A 25,927-nucleotide genomic window follows, 5' to 3' on the forward strand; every position below is an offset into this window, starting at 1 on the left:
AGGTAATTATAGCTGGTTTCTCAGCATCCTGCCAGAAGTTCCTAATCATATTGCTTAGTAAGTTCTCAGTGTTTGGCTCTTGCAAACATAGAACATAAAAGTAAACGTGAGGATATCTTCTGCTTTATCTTTACTTATATCCATTCTTCAGATAGTAATTTCTCAGCTCACTCTGATACCAGATTCTCCTTTTTCAGTTCAGAGAGATTTATTTCAGGGAATTTCAGCTTTAAGGTAGAGAAATCTGGCAGCCACAGTAGTCATAATGAGTGTTTTATCTCGTGCAAGAAGGTCTGAAATTCCACCCTCAGTTGCATTTCTGCAGCTTGTTGGGATCACAGGTGTGTAACAGCCAAATCCTGCACAGCAAATCTAAATTTGATTCCTTCCTCACTGCATCTTTAACTCCTTGTTTAGCTTATGGAAGGCTGTGATTTTGTGACAGCAAGTATGAACAAGGGTTATCTTTACTGGCCTGTGGAGCTTTGACAACATTTTCAAGCAGCTGTGACCAAGTTTTTCTTTAATATAAAACACCAAACAAGAAATTCTGTCATTCACAAACTCTGCCATGAATGTAGGGACATTGTCCTTGCCATGTGACAGCTTCATTGATCATCTGTCTGAGTCTTCATTCAAATTGAGGGAACACAATGAAGATACTGAAATGTTTTGTATCATTGGTGCCTTAACAGTATCTTTTAGTCTAGGTCTTCAGAGTTATGCTACTGGGCTCCACATGGTTTTACATACCAAAGAGATAAAAACCTCAGCAAGGTCTAATACTCTAAAAAACATATAGTCAATTTTAAGAGTTTAAATACAATTAGAGTTCTTAGAGTGCTGGATGATTTGCAGTATTTCCAGAATTTGAGCTATTAATGGGTTTTTATGAAGTTCTTCTGTTGATTTTGGATGCAGGAAAAATTGAAGAAGAGTGCTGACTAACTTTCATTGTTTCTCAGTGCCTCGAGTGGAATACCTGGTTGCCTTACCTTGCAGTGTCTGTATGGCAATATTGTGAAAAAGCTTGTGGAGGGTGATTGCATGCCAGTGAAGGTCTGGACAGCGTTGAAGGTTTAGACATTTTTCAGCAGTGCTATGCCATGCCATTATTCTGATACCTGTAGTGAAACTAGGTCTGCAGAACAGCCTCACCACTTCCTTTGATTGCTGTGGACCTGACTCCACGCAGCTTTTTCACATCTGATGGAAAGATAAATAATTGTTTGCTTGTAAGATCCATCCTTACAATTAGTACTCCTTGGCTGATGTCCCAGCACAGTCTTTTCCATCCCTCTTCAACTGTCTCTGTTTCATCAGCCCTTTTCTGTTATCTCTGTTGGTGTAGGCATGGCAAGCTGTGCCCCACATTGGCAGCAGCTGTGTACAGCCAGGTGCCTCTGTTTCCTCCCAGCCCCTTCCAAGCCCCCAGTGCTTACAGCACTTGGGTAGCTTGCAAGGGCCCCACAAGCAGGGAGATGGATGGTCCAGAAGCAGAGTTTAAATCCTCCAAACACTTTTCAGAGCATGACTGGTGTAAAAGCTGGAACAGACTGCCATTTATTATCTTCATCAATGACATAGACATAGGGATCAAGCACACCATCTGCAGATTTCTCAGATGACACCAAGCTGAGTGGTGCAATCACACACCTGAAGGATGGGATGCCATCCAGAGGGACCTGGACAAGCTCAAGAAATGCATGGTGTTGCCATGAGAATCTCATGAGGTTTAAGAAGACCAAGAGCAAGGTCCTGCACCTGGGTTGGGGCACCCCTGGTACCAACACAATCTGGAGATAAGCAGATGGAGAGCAGCCCTGCCAGGAAGGTGCTGGTGGTTGTGAGGCTGGATGTGAGCTGGCAATGTGCTCTTACAGCCCAGAAAGCCACTTGTGTCCTGGACTGCACCAAAAGCAAGTCAAGAGCAGCTGGGGAAGGGACATTCCTGGGCTGCCCATGGCTGGGAACCGGGGGGATCCCTGTGAAAGGCATTTCTTTCCTGACACAGATTCTCAGCAGAAGTCTGTACACCCACTCACCTGGTGTGTTTAACTCTGAGATTTGCTGTGCATGTTAAAACAGGTCCTTGCTTCTTTTTGTGGCAAGGTTTGCTGTTCATGCATGCAGGGATGGGGCCAGCACACCACAGCCTTACAGCTGGATCCAAGTGATGCTGCACTGGGGCTGTGGCCCAGATGTCACAGCTGCTTAACTGCTGCCTCCAGAATATAAGTGAAACAACAGAAACAGAGTAAAAAAATTCAGTCAAATTCTGAAGTCTATTATTGTCATGTTTCTGTTGATAGTATTCCTGTCCATGTCTATCACCAAGTCACAGGAGATGAATGTTGCAAATCTGGAGTTTATATCAGATTCTCAGGACTCACTACCATTTCTCTAGGTGGGTTTTTATCTGGAGGGCATGTCCTTCAGCTAATCTTCAACCTACGCTCACTTGTCAGGATGCAAAGAGCCTTTGCTAATTGGATTAGTGTGGTGTCTTTGTTGACAGTTTAGCTCTCAAATGCTGTACATGGCCTGCAGCCTTCACAGCAATCTGCTATGCTTTTTCTTAAACCCAGGCAAAGAGTTTTATCGCATTACCCTCCTCCTGATGTGCACAAACTGGCTACTGTTTAAAGTTCCACAGTTTCCTCAGCCATGTCCAAACCCTCCTTGCCCTCACCCCAAGGTGCTGCATGTGGGATGCTCTTTGATTCAGCTGGCCTGCTGCAAGTGCTGGGGGCTCAGATGCCTCATCTGGAGCCTTGTGTCTTATCTTTCTTGCCCATGGAAATATTTGCACTGATCAAAGTCTTTTTGCTGTCATGTGGAAACCTAGCTGCAGACTTCATGTTGTGTTTGTTCTTTTTAATTAGTTTTATAATTATTTGACAGCACTCATGTTCTTGCTGGGTGCTCCTGCAGTGGAGGCACCATGGGTGCTTAGTAGAAGGAAGCAGCAGATCACACACCAATGCAATCACTTAGCTCTGGTTTCAGGAGCTCCCTTAGTCATTAATCTCCAATATACTTATGAATTCAGCTCTTCCAAACAGTTCTGTGCCTAGGAAATCCTCCTTACTGATTATGGCTTATCTTCTTTTGCTTCTCCATAAGACAGCTGTGGGGCTGGCTGCTTCTTCCCTTCATTTGGCCACTCCCCTCATTTGTCAGCCAAAGAGTCTATCACTGATAATTTTACACTTTCTCCCCAGATTTTGATTAAAAAAAAAAAAAAAAAGTAAAAGTAGCATATAGCTAGAATTCAGTGACCAGATAACTCTGGCAGTAACCTGTTTCAGGGTGGTTCCATTCTCACAGTTACATTTTCACACTTGCTGGCTCCTGCTGCCCTTGGTGTCTGTGAGATCAGGGGGAAGATGGAGGGAAGGTTGTGGGTTTTTGGCTGTGGGCTGTACAGTACAAAGTCAAGCCTTGCTGACATGAGGGGCCTGCAAGCACAGACTGTGGTGGGACAGGGTTGCAGCTGAGGGACAAGTGCTGTCCCAGCTCTTCTACAGTGCAGGTGTTCAGTATCTAGCCCTGATGGCCAGCTGTAACCTCAGGATGTTTTGGGTTGGAAGGGACCTCTAAAGATCAGCTAGTCCAAGCCCTCTACCATGGCTAACATCAATTTCAGTCTCTTTTTTCCAAGTTGAATTTCATTAAATAGCTGTGTGAAAAGAGCACATTTGACCCAGACACCATGCCCAGCTAAGCTCCTGTGTGCAGCCTGCTCTGTGTGAGCAGGGCAAGCTGCTGACCTGGTGTGGGTGCCTGCCTGCCTCTGGCACTGACCTCTCTTCCCACCCCTTGGCAAGGAGATGTGCTGGGAGTGTGAGCTCTCAGTGGCAGAGAATACACAGTGAGCACCTCAGCTTTCCTTTTGGCAGCCTGCTTAACAATAGCCTGCTCCAAATTTAGCATTCCCTTTATTCTAGCACATGTGAAATCTCTTTTATTGTATTTTATTGTGTATGACATTGCTCTGTCAATTATGAGCAGTTTCTTGAATTATTTTCCTGGTTTTATATTGATGGTATTTCTGTTACCACACCTAAATGGGAGTCACAATTCTCCCAGGCTTTTTGAGAACCTTTGTTATAGCACATTTTCTTATCATCATTGGTCAAACTGAAATTAATAAAAAAACTTCACTGTGGGAAGTGGAATTCATCAAAGTGAAGGTATTTGCTATTATAATTTTATAGGTACATGTAAAACCCCTCGCCACTGATGTAGCTAAATTCCCACACACTGTCATAATTGTGAACATATATATGCATTGCAGATCTTTGATATGACAGGAATTACACACAGGGAGGTTTGTTTTCATTAAAATATTTTAAATAGCCGTTTATTAAACTACAGCAAATTTCTGTGACCGAAGTTTACAATTGTGTTTTCATTAACTTAGCCAAGTTGAGCCTTGTGTGATGTAAGATTTGGGGGGATTTTCCCCATTGTTAAATTTCAAAAAGGTTAGCTGGATAAAATTTTAAGCTGCACAAGTGCATTCTCGTTACCCAAACATACACTTGCTAAATGTCAAAACAACCCATATGTTAGATACCCCTTAAGTGGTTGTGGTTTTTTCTTACTGAAAACAAATCAGATAAGAAAAAAGGAGAAGAGAAACCAGGAGAAAAACCCAAAAACTTGCCTATAAGTTATTTGTGCAGAAGATAAAATCATAATGAGATAGTGTTTTTTTCCAGCCTACATTATGTTCTGAAAATCCCCTCACAGAGTTCACAGCAAATCAAACCTTTTCAAAGGTTAAAACAAAACAAAAAAAATTCCAGGGCATCTGAAGTGAAATATTCTAGATCTTCCAAAACAAAAAAGATATTTGCCTTCCAAGGATTAAGATAATGGAGCTCCTTTTCTCCTGTCTGCAAATAAAAAACTGGGAAGCAGTACGACTGAATTATGAAAAACATGTTGGACTTCTGTACATATATTTATAATTCCCAAACCAGACATTTTTATTTTCATCAGTGGATAAACAATGGGAAAGTGGCAGGAAGGATGGCTGGGTGCAGAGAGGAGGGTATCAGGATGATATCCTGTTAGGAAGGAAAAAAAAACATGAAATAGTTGCTTGTGTCTGTGTTCTTTGTGCTATGATGATTGAAAGTTTCGACAGTTGAGCGCCAGACTGAGGCACTTGGCCTTGAACATCAAGATAATTACAGTTGTGCAGAGCGTGGTGGGAACCACAACTCCATTGTTGTTGCAAATGCTCTTTTGTTTGGAGCCCCATGGTTCAGTGCCCGCACGGCAGCCCCGCTCCTCCCGGGGCGCGGTGTGTGCGCCGCCCCATCGCGCCTTCCAGAGAGCCACGCGCTCAATCCCCGCTTCCTGCAACTCAACATCAGGATGCTTTCCTTCCCAAATTCTCCACAGAGAAGCTTATGAGACCTTTTATACAGCATTTTCATATGGTATCATTAAAAAGCATGTTTTAATTAGATAGGCCAGCTTCAAAGGGTCAGCACAACTGATGTGCATATGTGTGTAAGGAAGATAAAGATAGGAAGATGAATGCCTTATATTAATAATTAAACACATTCTAATTGACACAGTGAAGTGTATTAACTCTAATAAGATGGTAATCACTTAAAGTTACTTTAAAATTGAATGGTATTTAACAAAAAGGCTGAATTTTAATTCACTGGACTGCTGTAAGCAGAGTTAAGTACAAGCTGTGAAAGCTGTCTGGATTAATTTTTTAAGAGTTCATTTAAAAACACTTTTTAAGAAAGTAACTTGTGAATGTCCATCTGTTCTGTATGTTTAAAAACACATGGATTTTGAGATTTTCTGTACAAGATGTGTGTGACATTACAATCCCTTTTTCATGACTCATTAAGAAAAAGTCAATTTCCCTGGTTAAGTTGCTTTTTGTTTTCAGTTTGTGTTCCTGTGCTGTGTACTAAATATTTTTGAGGCTACCAAAACATAAGATTACAGGATTATATTTTTAACCTTAATCCTTTTAATTTGACAAGCAAAGGGGCATTTTGATTGGTTTTTTTTTTCAGAATTTTCTTTCAATGTATAACAATGAGAATTTGACCAGCATCAGATTGTTTTTCCAGCTCTGCCTATCCCATGATGCTAAACCACTGAACTACAATTCACAGTAGTGAAGACAGACACTGCTCTTAAGTATACCTTTCTTTTAAGCTGATAATTCTCATATAAAATAAAATATAAAGCTCTGAACTGCCAGCTTCCTAACATTCACTAAAGATTGACTTTAAGCATGGTTTTCTGTTGTGTTATTAATATTTTATGGCTTATCTTCAGTTATTCTCACTAATTGGCCATTACGCTTCTTTCCACCAGAGCTTCTGGGACCACCTAGAGTGTGAAGGGGCATGGTTTGATTTGGGGCCTGCCTGGTTCTAAATTGCCATGATATTTACCATAGCATTGGATTACACTGAAAATGGGAGAGTGAGATTTTCCTGTGAAAACTTCTAATTTTATGGAAAACACAAAAAGCAGGCTCTCACCAGCCCTCCTTTAGTGGAGACATGCAGAGTTAGCTGCTTGTGCTGTCAGTCCCAGCAGGCTGCTGGAGACACGGGGAGATGGCTTCTGTGTTCTGTCTCCTGTGAGTTGAATCATCCTGTCTGTAACAGTTACATGGAGAAAATTAAGTGGGATTTTAGTGAAATAAGGGCTGAACTCTCCTAAAGAGAAGAGCAATGTTTGCCCTTGAAAGGACAACACTGATCTTCGTTTCTGCTTATTCTTTAGCCTTCATTTTTCCTCTTCTTTCAGAGGGCAGTTATTTGCAGATGTGTTGCCTTTTTGAATTGCTTTGAGATGCTAACTTGATCAAAAACAAGTGCTAGAGTTTTACTCTTGCCCACCAGTTTAGGAACTGGGAGTTGCAACCCTTTGGTGATCTCTGTGGAAAGCAGCTTAGGGAAACCAGGCTCAAAGTGAGCAGAGGAAGCCTGATGGTGCCTGAAAGCGTGTCTGGGTTTCCAGCTCCTGAGTTCCTGTTGATAAAAGATGTTATTGCACACACACCCCTGCCCTTGCTGCCACGCCTTGCTTGCTTTCCTCATTCACATAAATAGTTTAATGTATTTTGAAAAGCCCAGTGGGAGGCCCAAACAGCCTGTGGAACAGCAGCCTTGTGGAGTTAATGGTCTTGGTGGTGGCATTTGGTGCCCAGGAAGAATTGCAACTCTGTGGGATGAAATAATCTTTCTTGTCATGTGAGCAGAAGCACAATGAGCCTGTGCCCTCCTTCTGCCCCAGTGCTGCCCATGGAAGGAGGTGAGAACCAGGCCTGGCAGGTGGTTCCCATGCTGGGGTGCCTGCAGGCGTGCAGGGATGCAAATGTGGATCAGCCTGCAAAGGGTGTCCCAAAGGGAATCTGTCCTGCCAGCCACGGTGCCTACTCCAGCCTTTGGCTCCCTCCATGTGCCCCTCCTCAAGTAACACTCCTGAAGAGGAATCAAGGGGCACAGAGGAGCTGAGAAAACAAAATATAATATCAGATGAATCTGTAGTAAAGGTAGAGGGTGATTGTGCATCTTAAAAATAGATGGAGGATGGGATGTTCTTCTGTAAATGAGTGTGTTATGCAAAGGGATGCTTTGTTCTTACACCTCCAGCTTCTTCACCAGTTTTAAGGTGGGATTTTTTAGGAAGAGATTTATTCCAAGTAATAATGTAAATTGCAGACACAATGGCATAATCTAGTTTGAGGTTTATCTTTGACATCTATAATAATGTTATCCCCCTGATAATACATCCAGAGATAAAGCTTAGGCTTTTATTGAAAGGCACTGCTTCATCACCATATCTCACACCAAATCACTGCAATTTGCATTATGATGAATTGTCTTACATGTAAAACCTGCCACAGAGTTCAACAAAACAGGACATTTTTATGAATTTCTTTTTTGTAATGTGTAGATTTGTACTGCATTTAGCTCTGTGAGAGAGACAGAACCTAAAAGGTCTCTAAAGCTTTACCTTACAGGCCAAATGCAGAAGGAGATGACACCTTACAAGGTTCAATAATTTAGAGAGCTTAGCAACCATTGTCAAGTCAGCCAAGAATAAAGACAAAGATGTCAAGAAATTACCCACTGGACTCCATAGGGCCAATTTTGTTGTTAAGTAAGTGTGGCAGGCTAAAAGCTTGGATGCTAAAGGCCTTTTCCAACCAAAATCATCCTGGGATTCTATGGGTTTTTCTCCTCCACCACATCTAAAGCCTTCCAAAAAAGTGCTTTTCCTCAGCATTTCCTCAGAAGCCTGGGGGTGATTATGTCTGGTGCTGTGGGAGCAGGCAGCAGGGGGAAAGCAGAGACATTGTGTGCACCCTGCCCACTGCAGGACCCAGTGCCCAGGTTTAACACAGAGGTGTCTTTTCATAAGTTTGCCATTGAACATGTGCCCCACCTCTGCAAAACAACCCTCTGGGGCTTCCTTTGGAGGTATTGGCACCAATCTGTGGGCTGGAAAATCATGAGTTGCCTCTTTTTCTTTTGCCAAACCATAAGATGGGCTTCAGAATTGGGTGTTTTCTTAAATGGAGAATATTTTACTGTGGCATCTGGCTCCTTGATCACCATGGTGCTGTCAGAAAAAAAAAATCACAGTACTCCTGATAAATCTTGGTTTCACTTTTAGTGCTTACACTGTTCTGGCCTCATGGCTGGAAGGTGAAAAGTGAGTTGCCTGGTGTAGATAGAGTGGAAACTTAATGCCTGGGAATTTTTAATCCTCAACAAATACACAAGGGAGGGAACACAGGTATTCAGTTGTGACTTTTGTCTATGCTCTGTTCTTGCTGGCACTGGTGGAAATTGCACAGGAGAGTGAGGTTCAGCGATCATGCAGCATTGAGCATATATCTTCTTGAGAACATGCTCATAATTTCTGAATCCATAGACTAATTCATTTCTCCAACAGATGTGCCCCAAATATCACTAATCCTCCTCAGGCTTGTTTCTTTTCCCTCCCACCTCCCCCAATTATTCCTTCTCATTTAAATGCAAAAGCACAAAACAACCCAAATCATCAATCCATCCATCCATCCTTCTCTGCAGGGTGTCTTTTGTTTTGCTTTGTTGTGTGACCAGGGAAGAAGGGGAGGAGTCCAGGGAAAATGGAGCATCTTTGCTCAGGCTGGTGCTGCTCTGGGATCCTGGTCTGGGGCTGTGAAAGGGCCAGGCACTGTTGCAGTGGCTGCTCTGCATGTGCATTGCACCAGTGGGCACAGCCTGGAGCAGCTTGAGACATGGGGACCTGCTTTGGCTGCTTTTGCTTTTGTAAAACACAGTTTAGCTTGGTTTCCAGTGGGGAAGGATCAGCAAGAAGAGTGGGGTCCTGGCCTCTCCCTTGCCTGTTTGGCCCATGGGATATTTTCATGGTGGTCCTGCTTCTCCTCCCAGGAGCTTGCAGGAATTCAGAGCAGCCAGGGTGCAGAGGTTTTCCTTGAGGACCCTGGTGGGAAGAGGAACTAGGAAGGCTCAGGTAGCATCATCCTGTTGAGGTGTGAGTAAGAATAGGAGTTCCCTCAGAACAGACAGTTTGGGCTGGAATTTGACCACCAAGAGCTCTCATCTACCTTGGGGCCAGCAGATGACACCCACAGCTTCAGAGGCAAATAAAATGAAGTAAAAAGTCTCTCACATTTATTATTTTTAAAGCATCTCGTTATTAAAAATCTTAGGACACTTATTTAGCTGAGTCTTAGGATTTCTGAAAATCTGAATTGTGAGTTATCAGGGATAACTTGGGGGGGAACTTTATGGAAGCACAGGGAAGGGAGAAGTGTGATGGTAAAGGAGATGTATGAGAGATATGTGTTTGTATCCAAAAGAGCAGTGGTATCTGCACAGTTTTTTCCCACCAGCTCAGAGCTTAGTGCTTATGCCCACGGAAAACCTAAAGCAGATCAGAGATAAAAGGCTGATTTCTACAGTATCTTATTATAGAATCATTTCTACATATCACCTCAGAGAACTGCTTGGCAAGCTATGTGCATAGTGTGACAGGAATGTTTTTGCTGTTACTTTGCTTAGTGTTATAAGGTCAGGTTATTCTCCTGTAAATACATAATATGAAATCTGGAATGGTTAGCAACTGAAATTCTGCAGGAAAGCTGTCACTGCAAGTCAGCAGTTTGAGTGTGTATGTGTGGAGTAGGTCTATGTAGGTATTTTTGTATTATTTTACTTTAACCTGTTTCTTATAATATGACTTTATAAGTCAGAAAGCATCAAAGGAAGCAGAAAACAAAAGAAAGGAGGGAAACTCTAAAATAGACCTTAAGCTGCTGTTTCTCCCTATAAGAGGATTTGGGATAATTTTAATTAACCTAGATCACTCCCAGTTCTAAAAACATAAACAAATGTGTAAAAGAAAAGACCAAAATGTATTTTCAAGTTGAAAGGTTTAGTAGCAGTGTCATTTAGAAACCTCACAAAGTCATGCCCATCAGTGTCAATAACATGGAGTCTGCATGGCCTCTCTGAAGTAGCAGTAGGAGTTTGGCCCTTGGTTTCTAAGGAACCCAGATTTTATGTCTGTTACTCAAATAACACTTCTGAGTCACTCATGGAAAATGGTACCTGAATTTTGTTGTCCCCTAATTAATCTCTGTCACACTGGTAAACCAGTGGCTTCTACCTTCTATTTGATCCAGTTTCTCCATCATTCAGAATAAGCTGGCTAATGTTTCTGGGTAGCTGCTCTCTAACTTCTCTCATAAACCCAGTAGAAGTTTGTTTGTTTGTTTGTTTGTTTGTTTGTTTGTTTGTTTGTTTGTGTCACTTTTCATTGGTAATTGGCATTTGCTGCCAGTTTGCTGGGAGGTAAAGCTGACCTCCCAGTAGGTTCTGAGGGCAGACTCATGCACCACAGAGCCACTGAATTTCCCTTTATGGGCATGGATTCCCCATGAATTTCCCTTTATCAAGTCATGAATTTCCCTTTATGGACAAAATCCAGTGCTAATTTTTATGATTTGAATTGCACCTATGTTTTAGGCAAATTTTCCTGCAGTACATCCATGTACAATCAGTGGAGAGAGGTGGGTATCTACTGGAGATGTTGATTCAGTTCTCCTAAGGCAAGCATTGAGCCACTGGACTCACACATGAGCCATCTAAAATGGCTCAAAGTTGCATTTCCATAACAATTAAACCTTTCTAAGAATTCCTGGGTGCATGGTCCTGCCTCCTGCCCATGTGCTTGCTGTGCTATTCATCCCATCAGTTCTAGAAGGGTCTTAATCTGAAGATCACTAACGCTTCAATAAAGAAATGAATGGTGTTTTGCCATCTTAGCTCTACAGATCAGTCAGCTGCAGGATTACATGAATGCCTGCACAAGGGAGGGGGAGGAAACTGCAGTGTGCTTGGGGAAAGGAGGGGACTGTGGTAACTCTCACTCTCTGAACTGTGGTGAAACCACCCCCAAAGCACAGGATCCTCTATCTCTTGTCCCAGTGGAGATTTCCAAGCTGATTCTGCAGCTAATTTGTTTTTAACAACCTTCTTATTTCTTAGTGCACTGATTGCTTTGGTGCCAATTGTCATGTAAGGTTAGTAGTGCTTTAATTACTAGAGGAAAAGGAGGATTGATTTCCCATAATGTGCAAGACAGCAAATGCATTTTTAATGTAGTTGGTTCTTTATTAGGGCAAACGGTCAATAGGAATTGTTTTAAGAATTTAGTTGTTCTATTTCTTGTTGTTTCTCCTTTTGCCTTAATTATTATGGATTCTCCTTTCCTTTTTTCTGGCAAAGCAACTATAAGCATAGAGAAAACGAATACGTGTCTAGAGCGAGTGGCAGGATGAGGAAAGGAGAAAAGAATCAGTTCAAACAATTACAGACAGTGAGTAAAAAATTCATTTGTCCAGGGAAACTTATGAAAACAGAACATCAGTGCAAATTTGCCGCTTCATGTAAATGTATATTTAATGTACTGTTTCAGTTGAATACAATCAGAGAATAGTAAAAAAATGTGAGGACTAGTCCCTAAATGAGTGTATTGGTGAAACACACTGCAGTAAACTGATGTGAAGAGGAATTCTGTATGTATTTGGATGCCATCATCTTGTTTCCAGCAAGCTTTCAAACATTTTACATTGTTGTTGTAAAGTCAAACAACTCATCAGGAAAACCACAATTTTTGCAGATTTCTGCACAGACCAGCTCATTGATGCACACCAGTGTGTTGCCTGAAACCTACAATGTTCAGCTCACAAGGCATTTCCAATTATGAGATTATTGTCTCAGTTTTAAGACAGCTTATTTTTATTTCTTTTCACTTTTTTCATCACCATTTATTGTTTATTAGTTAAACTTTCATTACTTTATTTGGAATTGGTCAGAGAAAGACCAAATCTAGCCAGCCTTTGTATTTGCCTGCTCTTGTTATTTTGCACCTGCTATCATGGTGTCCTCACTTACATAAACTTAACAGGAACTTTATGACTAACATCTTTATAACGTTAGTCCTAAAATTGAAGAGGATAGGTATTTATTGAAGATAGGATGTTTGTGAGTAGTTTGCAGTGTCCAAAGCAACTATGACATTTTGATCTCAAGGGCTTAAAACCAGGAAGCGCTACATAAAGGGCTGCAGAAAAGCCACAAGTAGCTTTAAAAGGCATCAGTATTAATTGGGAGGCTATAAGTTCAGCTACTGGCATGTCACAGTAAATCATTTTCTGGCAATGCAGAATTTTTTCAAAGGTCAGGAATCTGCTGGCAGATAACAGGCAGCCACAGCCCGTGTTATCTGAGAGTGCGTGCTTTAGCTTCAGCAGCTGGAGGGGCTGAGCTTCACATCCCCTGCTTGGATCCCACAGAGCTGTGATGTGTAACTGGTTTGTTCAGTGATTCCTAAAATGCAAGCCAGTGTGAAAAATGAAATTATATTAGCCAAGGATATGCTGTGAGGAGCAAAGGAGGGTTTCACAGGCTGGGTGAGTGGCTGAGCCATGCCGCCATCCCCAGTCTCACAGACTGACCCCAGGCTGTGTGTGACAGCTATTTGGGCTGTGCTTTTATCACCCCAGCCCCTCCAGACCCTCACTGCACAGCAGCTCTCCCCCTTCTGTGCTATTTTTTCCTAGCAGACTGTAAGGCCACCCTTTTGATGGCACGTGCCAGCCCTCCGACCTTGCGCTGCAAGCAGGCACACAGGCGCTTTTCATTGCCAGGGCTGGCACAGGCAGCTCCTTCCTCCCCTGCTCCTCAAGCAGCTCTTCCCTCAGGCCCTTCTGGCTCCAGCCAGCAGCCAGCTCTTCCTTCAAGTCCATGCAGGCTTTGGTTCTAATTCTGAGGATGGTTTTTAGGCTGTGCCTCAAAACTCCTGCAGGGCAGAGCTGTGGGACAGTGCTGTGTCCGAGGGGAGGTGGCTGCCCTGGGAAGTGGCAAACCCAAGGGTGACACAAAGGTACCTTCTGTTGCCAGTCCTGATCAAAGCAGTGCGTCCAATCCTTGCTAAGATGGCTACTCCAAAAGGCAAAAATACTCTGTTTCTAAATAATTCCACGCACTTTTGGAGAAAAGGGTAATAAAGGTTTTTAAGTTTAAAATACAAAAGGTTTTTTGGTAACCTTTGTGCCTCAAAGCACAGTGACACCTTGCATTTACTGTTGAGATTTCAAAACCACTACTTTAATATGTTTTGGTAAATACACATAAAATATGAAAATTCAACATCAAAGAATATGCATCAAATGCAATTCTCATTTACATTACAGACTTAAGAGAATTCAGAATAATTTTAGTAACTGGGACATCCATGATGCTACAACCAAATAAATATGGGACAAAGAATCTTGAAGTATATTATTTTAATTTACTTCTTTACACATCATAATGAAAAGAAGTAATAAAAACAATACAATATAACTTTTCTGTAGGCTTTTCTCTTAAATAGTTCTATGCCTGTATAGGTATCTAAACAAACAGTCTATATATTCTTGTTATATCACAGAATTAATACAGAACCATCAATGACTTCCAGCTTAGGCTTTTATATTTCACCTCTGTATTGCCATGGCATTTCCACAGCATGCTGCAATGCCAGGAATCTCTCCTTTTAGCTCACCCTTTTTCTCTCTGTGTATTCAAGCCTCCGTGTTATTTGCTTTTACAAAATACATCATTCTGTTCCCAGAAAGCCTTGAAGATTACATTCTTCTGTGAGTCAGGGAGTTATTTCACAAAATATCCTACTACTTTTTTTAAAGCAACAAACCTCTGTTTTTTCTTTCTGTAGGAATTTTGCTTTTCTACTTTTTTGAGAGTTTTGGTACACAAGATATGTGTATAAGGGCTGTGTTTATTTAGTGGTTCATCAACAAATGCTTGCTGTAGTGTCCTCTTAAAACATCTGATGCATGTGTGCACCATATCCTGTATACTGAGGGATATCTTGGATGATATATACATTTTTTTTCCAAAAGAAACACATTATAGAGTGTTTAAAAATATTAAGGAAAGTGTATTCACATAATCTTGCCCAATATGTAGAGCTCATCAATGGAAACAGGAAAATATTTATCAAGTGATTTTCACAGCATTTCAGTTAATATATTAAAGTGAGAATATAGGAACATGAGTGCTGAACAGGAGAAGCTCTAAGCACAGGCTTGGGCTCAAGGCTGTGTGGGTTATTAGTTCAGAGTAATGCACAGAGCAGGTCCATCCCCCAGAGCTGGCCCCACCTGGCTGGGGTGTGCCTGGCTCCTGATCACAGCAGCCTTGTGTTTGCTCCTGCATTTTGCCAGCTTAAGCCATACCTGGTCTGAAAGGCAAGTGATGCTGATGCAAGAAGAAAAAGGCAGCAAAGCCAGAGAGCCAAAACCACAAAGCTGCCCACCTCACCTTATCTCAGAGATCACTGCCCTTGGGGCAGGGGCTAAGCCAGCTGCAAACCATGGCATTTGCAGCCTGGCACAGAAGGGAGCTGCAGCCCCAGCTCTGGGTGCACTGCACTGCTGCCTTCAGCCTCCCAGTGTGAGCAGCTTTGGCGTGGGAACCTGTGGGAGCTGGGCTGTGGAGCACTAAATGGAACAAAACTTTCCATTTAAATTTGCCTTTGTTAATGAGTCACTGCCCACAGCTCCTGCTGCTTTTACTTTCCTGCAGGAATGTGTTTTCACTGTTTTAACTGTGCTTGGATCAATCACAGGACCACAGAATGGTCAGGGTTGGAAGGGGTCTCTGCTCCTCCTGCCAAAGCAGGGTCACACACAGCAAGTTGCACAAGATCACGTCCAGATGGGTTTTGAATATCTCCACCAAAAGAGACTCCACAGCCTCTCTGGGGAGCCCATTCCAGTGCTCTGTCATCCTCAAAGGACAGAAGGTTTTCCTCATTCTCAGATGGAATTTCCTGCCTTTCAGTCTGTGCCTGTTGCCCCTTGTCCTATTGCTGAGCACTGTAAAGAGCCTGTCCCAATGTAATTGTATCATCTGGTGGCAGTGGTGATGCAAACACTGAAGTGTTAGAAATGTATTCCTTCAGCTGGCTGTGTTAAGTAGTATCTTTCTACATTTAATTGTCAGGCACCATTACTGGGTTCAATTCAACTGTATATGCCACCTCCAGTTTCTCTGAACAGTTTTACATGTGGGATGTGAACATACCATAAGAATACACATGTCAAAACACCAATGTTAACTAATTAACTCTCACAGAGGGTTTGGCTTTCTGTGCAACGACAATCCAGCAGCTGCTTTTGTCCCAGCCCCAGCAGATATTTTAAAATTAATATCCTCTGTACTTTTTTGTTGTTAATTGGAATTCATTCTCAGATTTGGAGCAAGCACAGGACAGAAACCCATGGCATACATACAAAGCAAGACACTGCATTCTTTCCTGTTGTATTTAACACATCCTACTACATGCTTTGGGGATGAATAAAGATAAATTATTTAGGGATGAAAAAACTTAGCAAGTGGCACACAGAATCCATAACTTCTATGGAGAGTTAACATGCCCTTCTCCAAAGGGTTCAGAAAATTGTCATCACCTTCAGGATGCATGTGTGGGAAAAGGTGGAAGCAATCTCTCTGTCATCTGTATCCTGCTTGTTGTTACTATAGACATTTTGAGAGCTTTGTCATGAGCTCAGCCATGTCCTGCTGCCACCATGGGCAGCAAAGCCAAATCCCATTTGAGACAAAGTGAAACCATTTATCTGTTTTACACAATTTCCAACTATAGTGACACACCAAAACAATTTCCACATATTTTGGTTGACAGAGAATGTGCAGGGTTTTACCTCCTCCCATCTAGATCTGTCACCAGGTCTGTATTTGTCACTCAGTTTGGAAGCAGCCAAGGAATCTGAAAACCATAGGCCAATGTTGTTGGATATTTGCAAGAGGATTGCTCAGCAAATCACATTCAACACACCTCTGAAAATTCTGCATTCTGAGGCAGATGCAGCATTCTTACCCCCAGCAATCACAGGCTTGTACCTCACTTGCTTGGGGAATCAGGTGCAAAAGTTTGGAAGCAGCTTGACCTGCAGCAGAACCCCTTGGGTAGCTGAGTGTCTCGGCTTGGTGCTGGGCTGAGGTGCCCCCTTCCCTGACGTGTGCATTTCCCGTTGCAGGAGAGTCGTGCGAGGTGAACGCGCGCTCCGGCCGCTGCGCGCCGGGCGTGTGCAAGAACGGGGGCACCTGCGTGAACCTGCTCATCGGGGGCTTCAAGTGCGAGTGCCCCCCCGGCGAGTACGAGCGGCCCTACTGCGAGATGACCACCAGGAGCTTCCCCCCTCAGTCCTTCATCACCTTCAAGGGGCTGCGGCAGCGCTTCCACTTCACCGTCTCCCTCATGTGAGTCCCAGCGGGAAGGGTTCTGGGGCTGGCGGCTTCTCACTCAGCTTGGGACTGTTTGTCATGTACTGGTGGCCACCAAAGAGCTGCCCCTGAAGGTCACTGCAGGGATGTCTGACAGTGACTCCTGTGAGCAGGGCACGTTATTTGAAAGATTTGATTTTCTGCCTTGCTGTGCATGTTTCTCTGTCGCTGACTCACGACCTTCCCTGTTGGAGCAGGGAGAAGAGATACCAGGACCACTCTGGCCACCCATCACCAGCCTTGAGCTGCAGCAGTGCTGGGGTGAATGTTGGGCTTGACACCTGTACTGTCTGGGCCTTTGGCTTCCTGACCTTCAGCCCAGCTTCAGAACCAAACCATTTGTGCTCCTTGTTTGTGAGCACTCTTCCCATCTCCAGTTTCCCCACCTGTGAGAGGACCTGGGCATGTCAGGCCATGGCTGAGCACAGTCTGATCCTTCTCAGGTTCTTGCTTTGGGACAACCCCAACTGGTCCAGCTCCTCACTTAGCTCCTTCTGGCCTTCACACCCAGGTCCTGCTTCTGGTCCCAGCTTCCAGGCACTAGTCTTATCCCCATCCCACCTGCCCCAACATCCACATGTTGGACAGTTTTCTTCTGGGCTCTCACTTTTGCCCTGGGGGTGCTCAGGTAGGCAAGGAGGAGAAATGATAGCTGCCACAGCCATGGGCAAGGGCTCTCCCTCACCAGGGAAACCCCCCCCCTTCTGGAGAAGACTTCATGGCTCATAGGGCTTGGTGTGGAGCCAGAGCTCCAGGTGCACAGATGCCTCTTCTCTGGGGAAGGGCTGGGTTTGCAGCTCTCCCATGGTTTAGCTGGGCAGGATTGACTTTTGGTTTTCCCTCACAGCTGACTGAGTAAACAACACAAAATGTGTTATTGACCCCAAAGAGCAGAGCTGGGGATTTTTTGATAGGTACAGCAACAGCTGCAAGGGCAGAGCTGTGTGTGTATCTGCCCAGAGAAAGTGCTCAGGGAGGTCAGACAGGCTTCAGGCTCATGTCTCCTCCAGCACCCAGCCATTACCTGGTGTTTCATATCTGTCAGGAGCCAGGTCAGTTTTTTACAGCATGTTTTTCAGTACTGTTCTTTAGCATAGTTTACTTTCCTGAGGTAAGATCCCAGAGAGACCCCCCCATGTAAATACTTTGGTTAATAGAAATAAGTAATGTCCCATCCTTGTAAATGTTCAAGGCCAGGCTGGATGGGACTTGGAGCAACCTGGTCTAGTGGCAGCTGTTCCTGCCCATGGCAGGGGGCTGGGACTGGATGGTCTTTATGGTCCCTTCCAATGCAAACTATCATTTTATGATTTCTACCATTTATGTTTCATCTGCCTTAATCCTAAAGTCAAAATTTTATGGAATCTTGAAATTTTGGTTAAATCAGAAAGCACAGATGTGGTTTGCACACAAGCCAAGGCAAGGGAGAGCTGTGCCTGTGAAGATTGTTTTAGAGCATCAGGTCTAAGTGCACAGAAAAACCAAGGAGCAAAAGGCTCTGTTAGATTTGTCAGACCCACAGTGAGCAAACAAAGGTGCAGTCTGGGCTGGCTGCCAGCTTGAATTGCCTGCACTACCCTTGACTTGTCCCCTCAGCCATGAGGTGTCATTTTTCAGGCTTTAGGAAAGAGAGCTTTGACGTTTAGGGTGCTTTAAGTTAAAATTACTCAAATGCCCTGTGTAGGGGTTATTGAGAAATAGCAAAGTACTGTACAAGGGTAGTCCTTGCACCAGGGCTTCTTCACCATCTTTAGAACCACAATGGCTTGTTTAGTCATGAGCTAAGCACTGCCTACTCCATTTGGTGTGACTATAAGAATTCTAGGCCATTATGAGGTTCACCCCCCACTGCCTGGAATGGCCACACGTTTAGCTTTTCATACCTGAAGTTCACTTTTATTTACACTAGCTATTTCTTTGGCTTTTATTAATCCTTCAGTGGAGGAGGAAAACATCATGTGAGGACCTGCAAGATTTAGCAGTTTGACTGCTAACGATGATGATTTACCATTACATGTTTTGTGATTTGGAAGCATTTGTAAAATCCCTAGGAGTCCAGCTTCCCTCAGCCTCAATGACCCACTCCTAGCAAAGAGTAGAATATTTGCCTTGTCCAGTCTCATAACTAAAATGTCTTTTTAAGTATTTAGCTTACTGACCATGCATGTCTTTCTGCTCCCAATATTATGTACCTCCCTTGCTTAATTCCAACATTTACTACTCCTTCACTCAAGAGACACTGTTAGTGGAGAGGTTTTCTCATTATTTATGCAAAATTCTGTAAGAAAGAGAGTATTTTGTTTCCTGTGTCATGAAATGAAACATATCCTTTCTATTAAAAAGCAGCATTTTTCCCCCAGCTGGTGGGTCACAACCAGGCAAGTTCAAAAGCAGTAGTGCTTTTAACAAGTATAATATAAAAGTTGCTTTTGACTAGTGGCAAAGAGTGAAACTGAGCACAGATAAAGAGATGTACAAAATGGCTTAATAATGTATTAGTGTAATAAATAATGGTTTCATACTTAAAATTAATGTAGGAAATTGTAAGAATATGAGAAAATATATTCAAAAAGAACTAAGCTTCCTGTTATTGCTGCCAGACTAAATCTTCCTGCCCACTGAAGAGGCAGCACCAGCATTATTCTGCACAGATGTAATCAAAACATTTGGATGAAGCAGTTATCCATGAAAAAATAGTCTTGGGAAATGTTTTACAGGAACTGTGTTCCTTTGGATGGAATGTTTGATGGTGAAAAGTGAAAATTAAATCCATGTTTTGATAATATTGGTATATTTCAATGATATTGTTGTAATTAATTTAGTTTGCATTTTATTTGTATACCATTATACTATGATAAAAATAGAAATAAATATGTATATCAAAACATTAATCAATATTTTTATGGACTATAAAGCATATTCTTTGAAATTTGAATTTTACAGGAAATATCAAATCTGTGACTTCTGTTTTTTGAACCAGAACAATTCATTATCCTTCAAAAACATTAAAAAATATATGAATAAAATTTCCCATTTCCATGTAGCTCAAACTCTGAAAGGTCTCTACTCAGTGGGATCCACAGCATACATATGTCTGACAAACAACTTCTGGTAAAAATTATTCTTTATCTTTGGAACCTTTTCTTTCAAATGCCAACCTTAGTATTCTAAAATACTGCTTCATTCCCATTCTCTGAAATGCAGGGTTTGCTGCATCACGTGAGAGTCTTGCCATTAGACATGATATGACAGGCACAAGAGTCACTTCTTCTGTCTGTGGAAGACAGATTTCATTTCATTAGCTGTGTTCAGTATTTCATTCATTTGTAGGAAAATGGGTTAATTTAAATCAGGCATATTTCCTGAAGTTCAAGATACAAAATCAGACTAAATTGCCATTGGGAAACACAAGAAATTCCCATGGTTTCTCTCTTTTTCTCTCTTTATCTAATATTAATATTTGTAAAAATGTTTATGTAAAGTGTAATATTTTTTTTGCATTTCTGAGTAGATGAAAGCTGTGTGCAACTCTCCAGAGATAAGAGAATTCAATTAAAAAATATAAAATACTCACAACGAGCAGAAATTTTTTAAAAATGGTCTGTGCTGACATAAAAAAATAGGCTTTTTTAAAAGTGGGGTTTCCCCTTTTTCTGCAAGAAAGATACATCCGATATTAGTAGCACAAGATAAACAAAATCCAAATGCACCTGATCTAGTGAAATCATTTGAGTGTTCATTTTCCTTCTTCCAATTGACTGACCTGTTGTTTGACTAATTCTGATTTTCCACATGGCATTATTAAAGTAACTCTTATCTTTCCCCTTACTCCTCCATCAGGCTTTTTTAGTCAGTTGATGACTGTCCCAGGACACTGTAGCATTTAGACAGCAAGCAAGGATCCCCCTTTGAAGTGAAAATGCTTTCTAGCTGTCACACTATTTGCAGAGTGTAGTAAGTGCTACTGTTTAGTGAGTGTCAGATACTGCTGCTGCATCTTGTGTCTGCCTAATTTTAGCCCTCGTGAGGGTCAGCAGATCTCTGCAGAGTAGATTTCTGTAATTTCCATCTGCTTGCCTTGTTGATTGTGAAAGAGTAGATTTATCCTGCGGCTGACTCCTCAGTTTTATAATTTTCTGTCTGCAGATTGATTCAAAGGCTTGTTTATCTGCTAAACACAATGCCTTCTTTCTTCCGGGTGACTTGACCATCAGTCTTTAATCCATGAGCTGTTAAGCACAAGCTAACTCCATGTCTCTGTGTTCTAGGTTTGCAACCAGGGAGAGGAACGCTCTCCTCCTCTACAATGGGCGTTTCAACGAGAAGCACGACTTCATTGCCTTGGAGATCATCGAGGAGCAGATCCAGCTCACCTTCTCTGCAGGTGAGCTTTCACTTGAGTCCAGCATTCCTCCTTGAAGTCAGGAGATCCTCTCAAGCCATTTGGAAATGCACTTCAGTGATTTTATATGGGTATTTGCTGCCTCATTAATTTACTGGCTGACATTTCACAGTAAACAAGTGATGCCGGGCGTACTCCAGATTGTAGCGGTTTGTGGTGATTGCTCTCACTGTCGTAGGCAGGAGCTTGTCAACATATCAGTTATAAAAGCCAGAGTTTATGACTACTATAAAAGATTGGCACTAGCCTGAATGTTGGCCTCCAAGCCAATGTTTGCTTAAATTTAAATGAGACTTCATTTTATCATACTGTGATAAATGTTGTGTGTTTATACTACACCATCAGAGGTGCATAAATGTTATCTTAAAAATCAATGCAAGCCAAAGGAAAAGCTAGCAGAAGTGAAAATGGCCTGCCATTCATTAGGGATTGGGGAGGAGCAATGCTGTCTCTAGAATGCATTTCTGCCCTGGAGAAGCACATCCTCTTAGAAGAAGCCATAAAAAACAACGAATTGAAGAGAACTACTAATTGAGAAGAACTGCATGCTTATTGCTACAGTGGGCCAGGAAGCAGCAAGTGGCAGCTTTGGCTGCTTTCTGCACTAGGACTGAGCCAGTGTCTTTGGTGCTTGTAGGAGAAGAGAGAGGGGAGGGCTGACAAGCAAAGTTCAGGCAGGACATATGCCCAGAAACAGATCTGTACTTTTGGTGGCAAGGCTTTGGTGACTTAATGAAATCTCAGTAGTGCAGACAAACTCTGGTTGTCACAGGTTTAAGCTATTTTTCTACTGAAACTAAAACAAATATCTGGAAATGGCTGTTGTCCTGGAAGTCAAGTGGAGTTATGTGTAGGTCAAGTTTGTGATGTTTGTGCCACTGTATTGGGCACATAGTTCAGGAAATAATCCTGCTATTTCCCATTATCCATATTCAGACAGACATGTGGGCTCCAGTCATTTTTATTTTTGTGGCAAGTGAGACACTGCAAGCAGTAAAGCCATAGAGGCAGAAGCACAGCCTGCATTGGTGTTGCACACTCATCACCAGTGATGGCTGCTGCCCTCAGACCCCATGGTAAATCCTGTGTGACCCCATTGATTTACCAGCAATGCTGAGTGCATAGTGGGCCCGTTGGGTTGAAGGTATCCAGTTACATTTCCCCTTTATTACCTCAAAGTTGTCCAAATTAGATTTTAAGGCAGGTTTCTGAATGGATTAGTGTAAGGAAATAACATGCTGCAGAGAGATGTCCTTTCTTCTGCAGCTCTGCTTCACCTGTCTAAACTTGAATCAAATTGCTTGGAAGGTACCCCGAGGATGACTGGGAAAAAAATAAATTCTGCTTGCACTTATATGCATTTAAATGTGAAGGAACTCCTTTAAGATACATGAAACTAAATTTAGATTTGCACTGCTGCACCTGAGAGCAGGTCTGGTCCTGCACATTACAAATGGTATTTTCTTTGGAAGGAGAATGGTTTATGTTTTATAGTTTTAAGTGGCTTTTAATGAACTGTACAAGTTTTGGACACCTGATCTCACTGTGTTACATGTCGCAACAACTTTTTCTCAGAAAACAGAGCAAAAGGATTGCAGAACAGCGATCTTCCTTTTGCAGACACTTGATAGCTGAATAGAAAGCTCAATTATTTGTATAGATTTTATCACTAAATTATAAAAACCATCACAGCAGGATGTCATACATGCTAAACTGAAATATGTATTGTTTAAATCACAGAAACATATGGGATGGGAGTTAAAGGAGAATAGGGAACACAAGAATAATACTTGACTTAGATGTTTGTTGCAAATACAGAGTTGAAAGTACATTTTTAAGCTCAACAATACTATGAGATTTGTTCGTTTACAGGGGCAATTATTTTTCCTGTGGTTTGTTATGTAGAATTTTCCAACTGTTAAAAAAAAAAAAAAGGAAAAAGAAAAGGGAGCAATCCCTTCTCTGTGCCAGGCCTATTATGTACTTTCAACATGAATGTTTATTTTGCTGCTACCTCGAAACAGATATGCCTGGTTTCTGAGCTGGGTCTGCTGACTCTGTCCTGGCTTAAAAGCTTTAGCTTTCCAATTGCAATGGCAAAGTCTTACTTTCAAATATAAACACTGAAAGGCTGCCAATAATTTCAATAATCACTGGTAAAGTTTTGCTGAGCCCAAGGTTCCCATGGGTTTTATACTAGAGTACTTTTGGATTTCACTTTCTCATCTCTAACAGGGAGTAGCTTCCCTTCTCTGACAAAATATCCCTTTACAAGGCTCATCATACTAAAAAACACTTCAAAGGCTGCTTTTGGCAAAAATGCAGAAAAATTAATGTACATCTCTCCCTCAGTTGATCACTTCAGCAATAGCTGTTTCTACCCAATTCATCTGCTACCACCCTTTGCAGAAGCACGATAAAAACCAACATAATTCACCCAGATGTGCCAGAAGCTGGTTTCTGTGCACCAGAGCGACTCCACAAAACTGGGGGTATTTATTGTCTTGCAGGACAAACCCAGTTTCCTCCCTGATGGAGCAAGGTGGCTGCATCCTGTGCCCAGTGAGAGTCTCTGTGTGCTCCTTGCAGTGGTGGTGACTCACTTTTCCCTGCTGGCTGTCTTTGCAGGGGAGACGACCACGACGGTGGCGCCGTTCATTGCGGGCGGGGTCAGCGACGGGCAGTGGCACTCGGTGCAGGTGCAGTACTACAACAAGGTAAGGCTGGATGTGCTGCTGCTGGCCCTGCTGTTCATATGGCTGCAGGGGCAGCTAGCTCTGACCTGACACAGGCAGGTGACCTGAATTGTGTTTGTTTCACCAGGCACCTTGGTACAGCTCTGCACAAATGGTACTGGTCTTGCTTACCTTGCCTGGGACAAAAATTCTCTCATAGGACGTTTGGGTTTTGGCCCAGGAAGGCAAAACTAGATGTAGTATATTTTTTTTCAGAAGTACTCCTAGGGAAACCTTCATGTGCTTGGAACTATTTTCATTTTCAGTTTTTTAAGCTGTTACAAGTGTCAGTGTGTCTAAACCAACTGATTCACTTGTATCTTGTTAAAAAAATTGTGCTATGCAGGAGCCTTCAGTGTAATAGCTACCAACCATTAGTGTAGAATTTTCTGCAGCAGAGAAAGTTCTTTCCTATAGCTGTCTTTTCTTGTCAAATGATGAATTTAGCTAGCACTAGCTTCTCTGGTTTGGAAAATATTATTAAAAGGTTCACAGCTTTCAGTAATAAAGCACTTACTTAGTAACTTTTTGTCTGCTGTATAAAAAGATACACAAGAGAAACTCAAAAGTTGCCACTGCATGCAGTCCATGGCACTCAGGGGTGGACTCTGTGGTCCCTGTCCCTCAGCTGCCACTTGGTCAGCCACAGGGTCAGTCAGACTAAACTAAAAGCATTGCAGGCTCTCTGTGCAGAGCAGCCATTTCATGGTGAACCACAAAGCAGGCTTTTAGAGTGTACAGTGTCACTGTTAACAGGTAGATGTCAGAGATCTTCTATAAACCATAACAAAAATTAGAGTTCATTTAGTGACTAAGAAGCATGGCTTTTAAGTCTGACATGCTAGAATTTTAGGGGAATCACATAAGGAAATAGAGAGGCATTGTTGGCTGTTAAAAAGGAAACAGGATACTGGTGTAGGAAGCTGAATGGAAGATGGAGGATTAATATGATCAGCAAGTTTTTTATTTCCCAGTGCTGCATCCTTTCATCACAGTTTGTGTGGCAGTTTGAATGGGAGGATTAAAATTTTATTTTGACTCCTAGATAGGATCTCCTAGCCTAAGGATATTTTATTGAGGTAGTAAAAAGCTTTCTATTAGTATTTTATATTTTTTAAAAAATTTTAAACCTAATTAAGTTTTGTGCTTAATATATGCAATATACTCTCTGCTATCTGGAGCCCAGAGAAATAGAAGTGAAACTTGTGTTTCTATGCACACATCTGTGGACACTGTGAAGCTCTTCTGCTGTTTCCATGTGTGCATATTTGTTAGAGGATTACTCTGGCAGAGTGCACAGCACTTGCTGAGGCAGTGGAGGGACACTCCAGCTTTCAGGCTCCTGGGCACAGCTGCAGGGAGAGCTGCTGGACCAGCTCACTGAAGTGCCAAGGAGCAGATAAGGGGCCTGAGCAGCAGAGGAACGCTCTTTAAAAGGCAAAGAGATCTGACACAGATGTTAAAAATAAACCCCTGCCTCATTTTCAGGGCTTGCTGTGGTTCAAGCAGACTGGTAGTGAGCCATGTTAGCAGCTGGTGTTTTCTCGTTGTTAACATGTGTGTCCTGTCATCATTTTCTTCTTCTGCCCCAGTTTTTTGAAGTGAAATGAGCCAGTCTCCACTGAACAGGACAAAATTCAGGGCAGAGAGGGAGAGCAGAGGGAAACACCAGGAAACACTGCTGATTTACTGCCTTGCCACTTGTGTGACATGAAAGTGATGAAAAGCAGGGTCACTGTGTGGAGAGCTGCACTGTGCCCTTTGCTGTCCGTGTGAGAGACTGAGGTCATCACCTTCCCCTTAGCAGCATTTATTGCAGGATGGTTAAATTTGGGCTGGAGGGGGGAGCTCACAACGTTGAGTAGTAAATGGCACCAGCAGGATATGCTCACCAGTATGTG

At 42.4% G+C, this 25,927-nt stretch overlaps 1 protein-coding gene across 1 annotated transcript in view; it reads left to right on the forward strand.

The window, feature by feature from the left end:
- Nucleotides 1-25,927, forward strand: part of CELSR1 (cadherin EGF LAG seven-pass G-type receptor 1) — a 166,324-nt gene that overhangs the window by 73,453 nt on the left and 66,944 nt on the right. Inside the window, exons 4-6 of the mRNA XM_058023300.1 lie at nucleotides 16,643-16,865; nucleotides 21,158-21,273; nucleotides 23,920-24,008. Coding sequence (XP_057879283.1) covers nucleotides 16,643-16,865; nucleotides 21,158-21,273; nucleotides 23,920-24,008 — 428 coding nt within the window. The remainder of the gene's footprint in view (nucleotides 1-16,642; nucleotides 16,866-21,157; nucleotides 21,274-23,919; nucleotides 24,009-25,927) is intronic.

Source organism: Melospiza georgiana, chromosome 4, assembly GCF_028018845.1.
Source record: "Melospiza georgiana isolate bMelGeo1 chromosome 4, bMelGeo1.pri, whole genome shotgun sequence".
Taxonomy (NCBI): domain Eukaryota; kingdom Metazoa; phylum Chordata; class Aves; order Passeriformes; family Passerellidae; genus Melospiza; species Melospiza georgiana.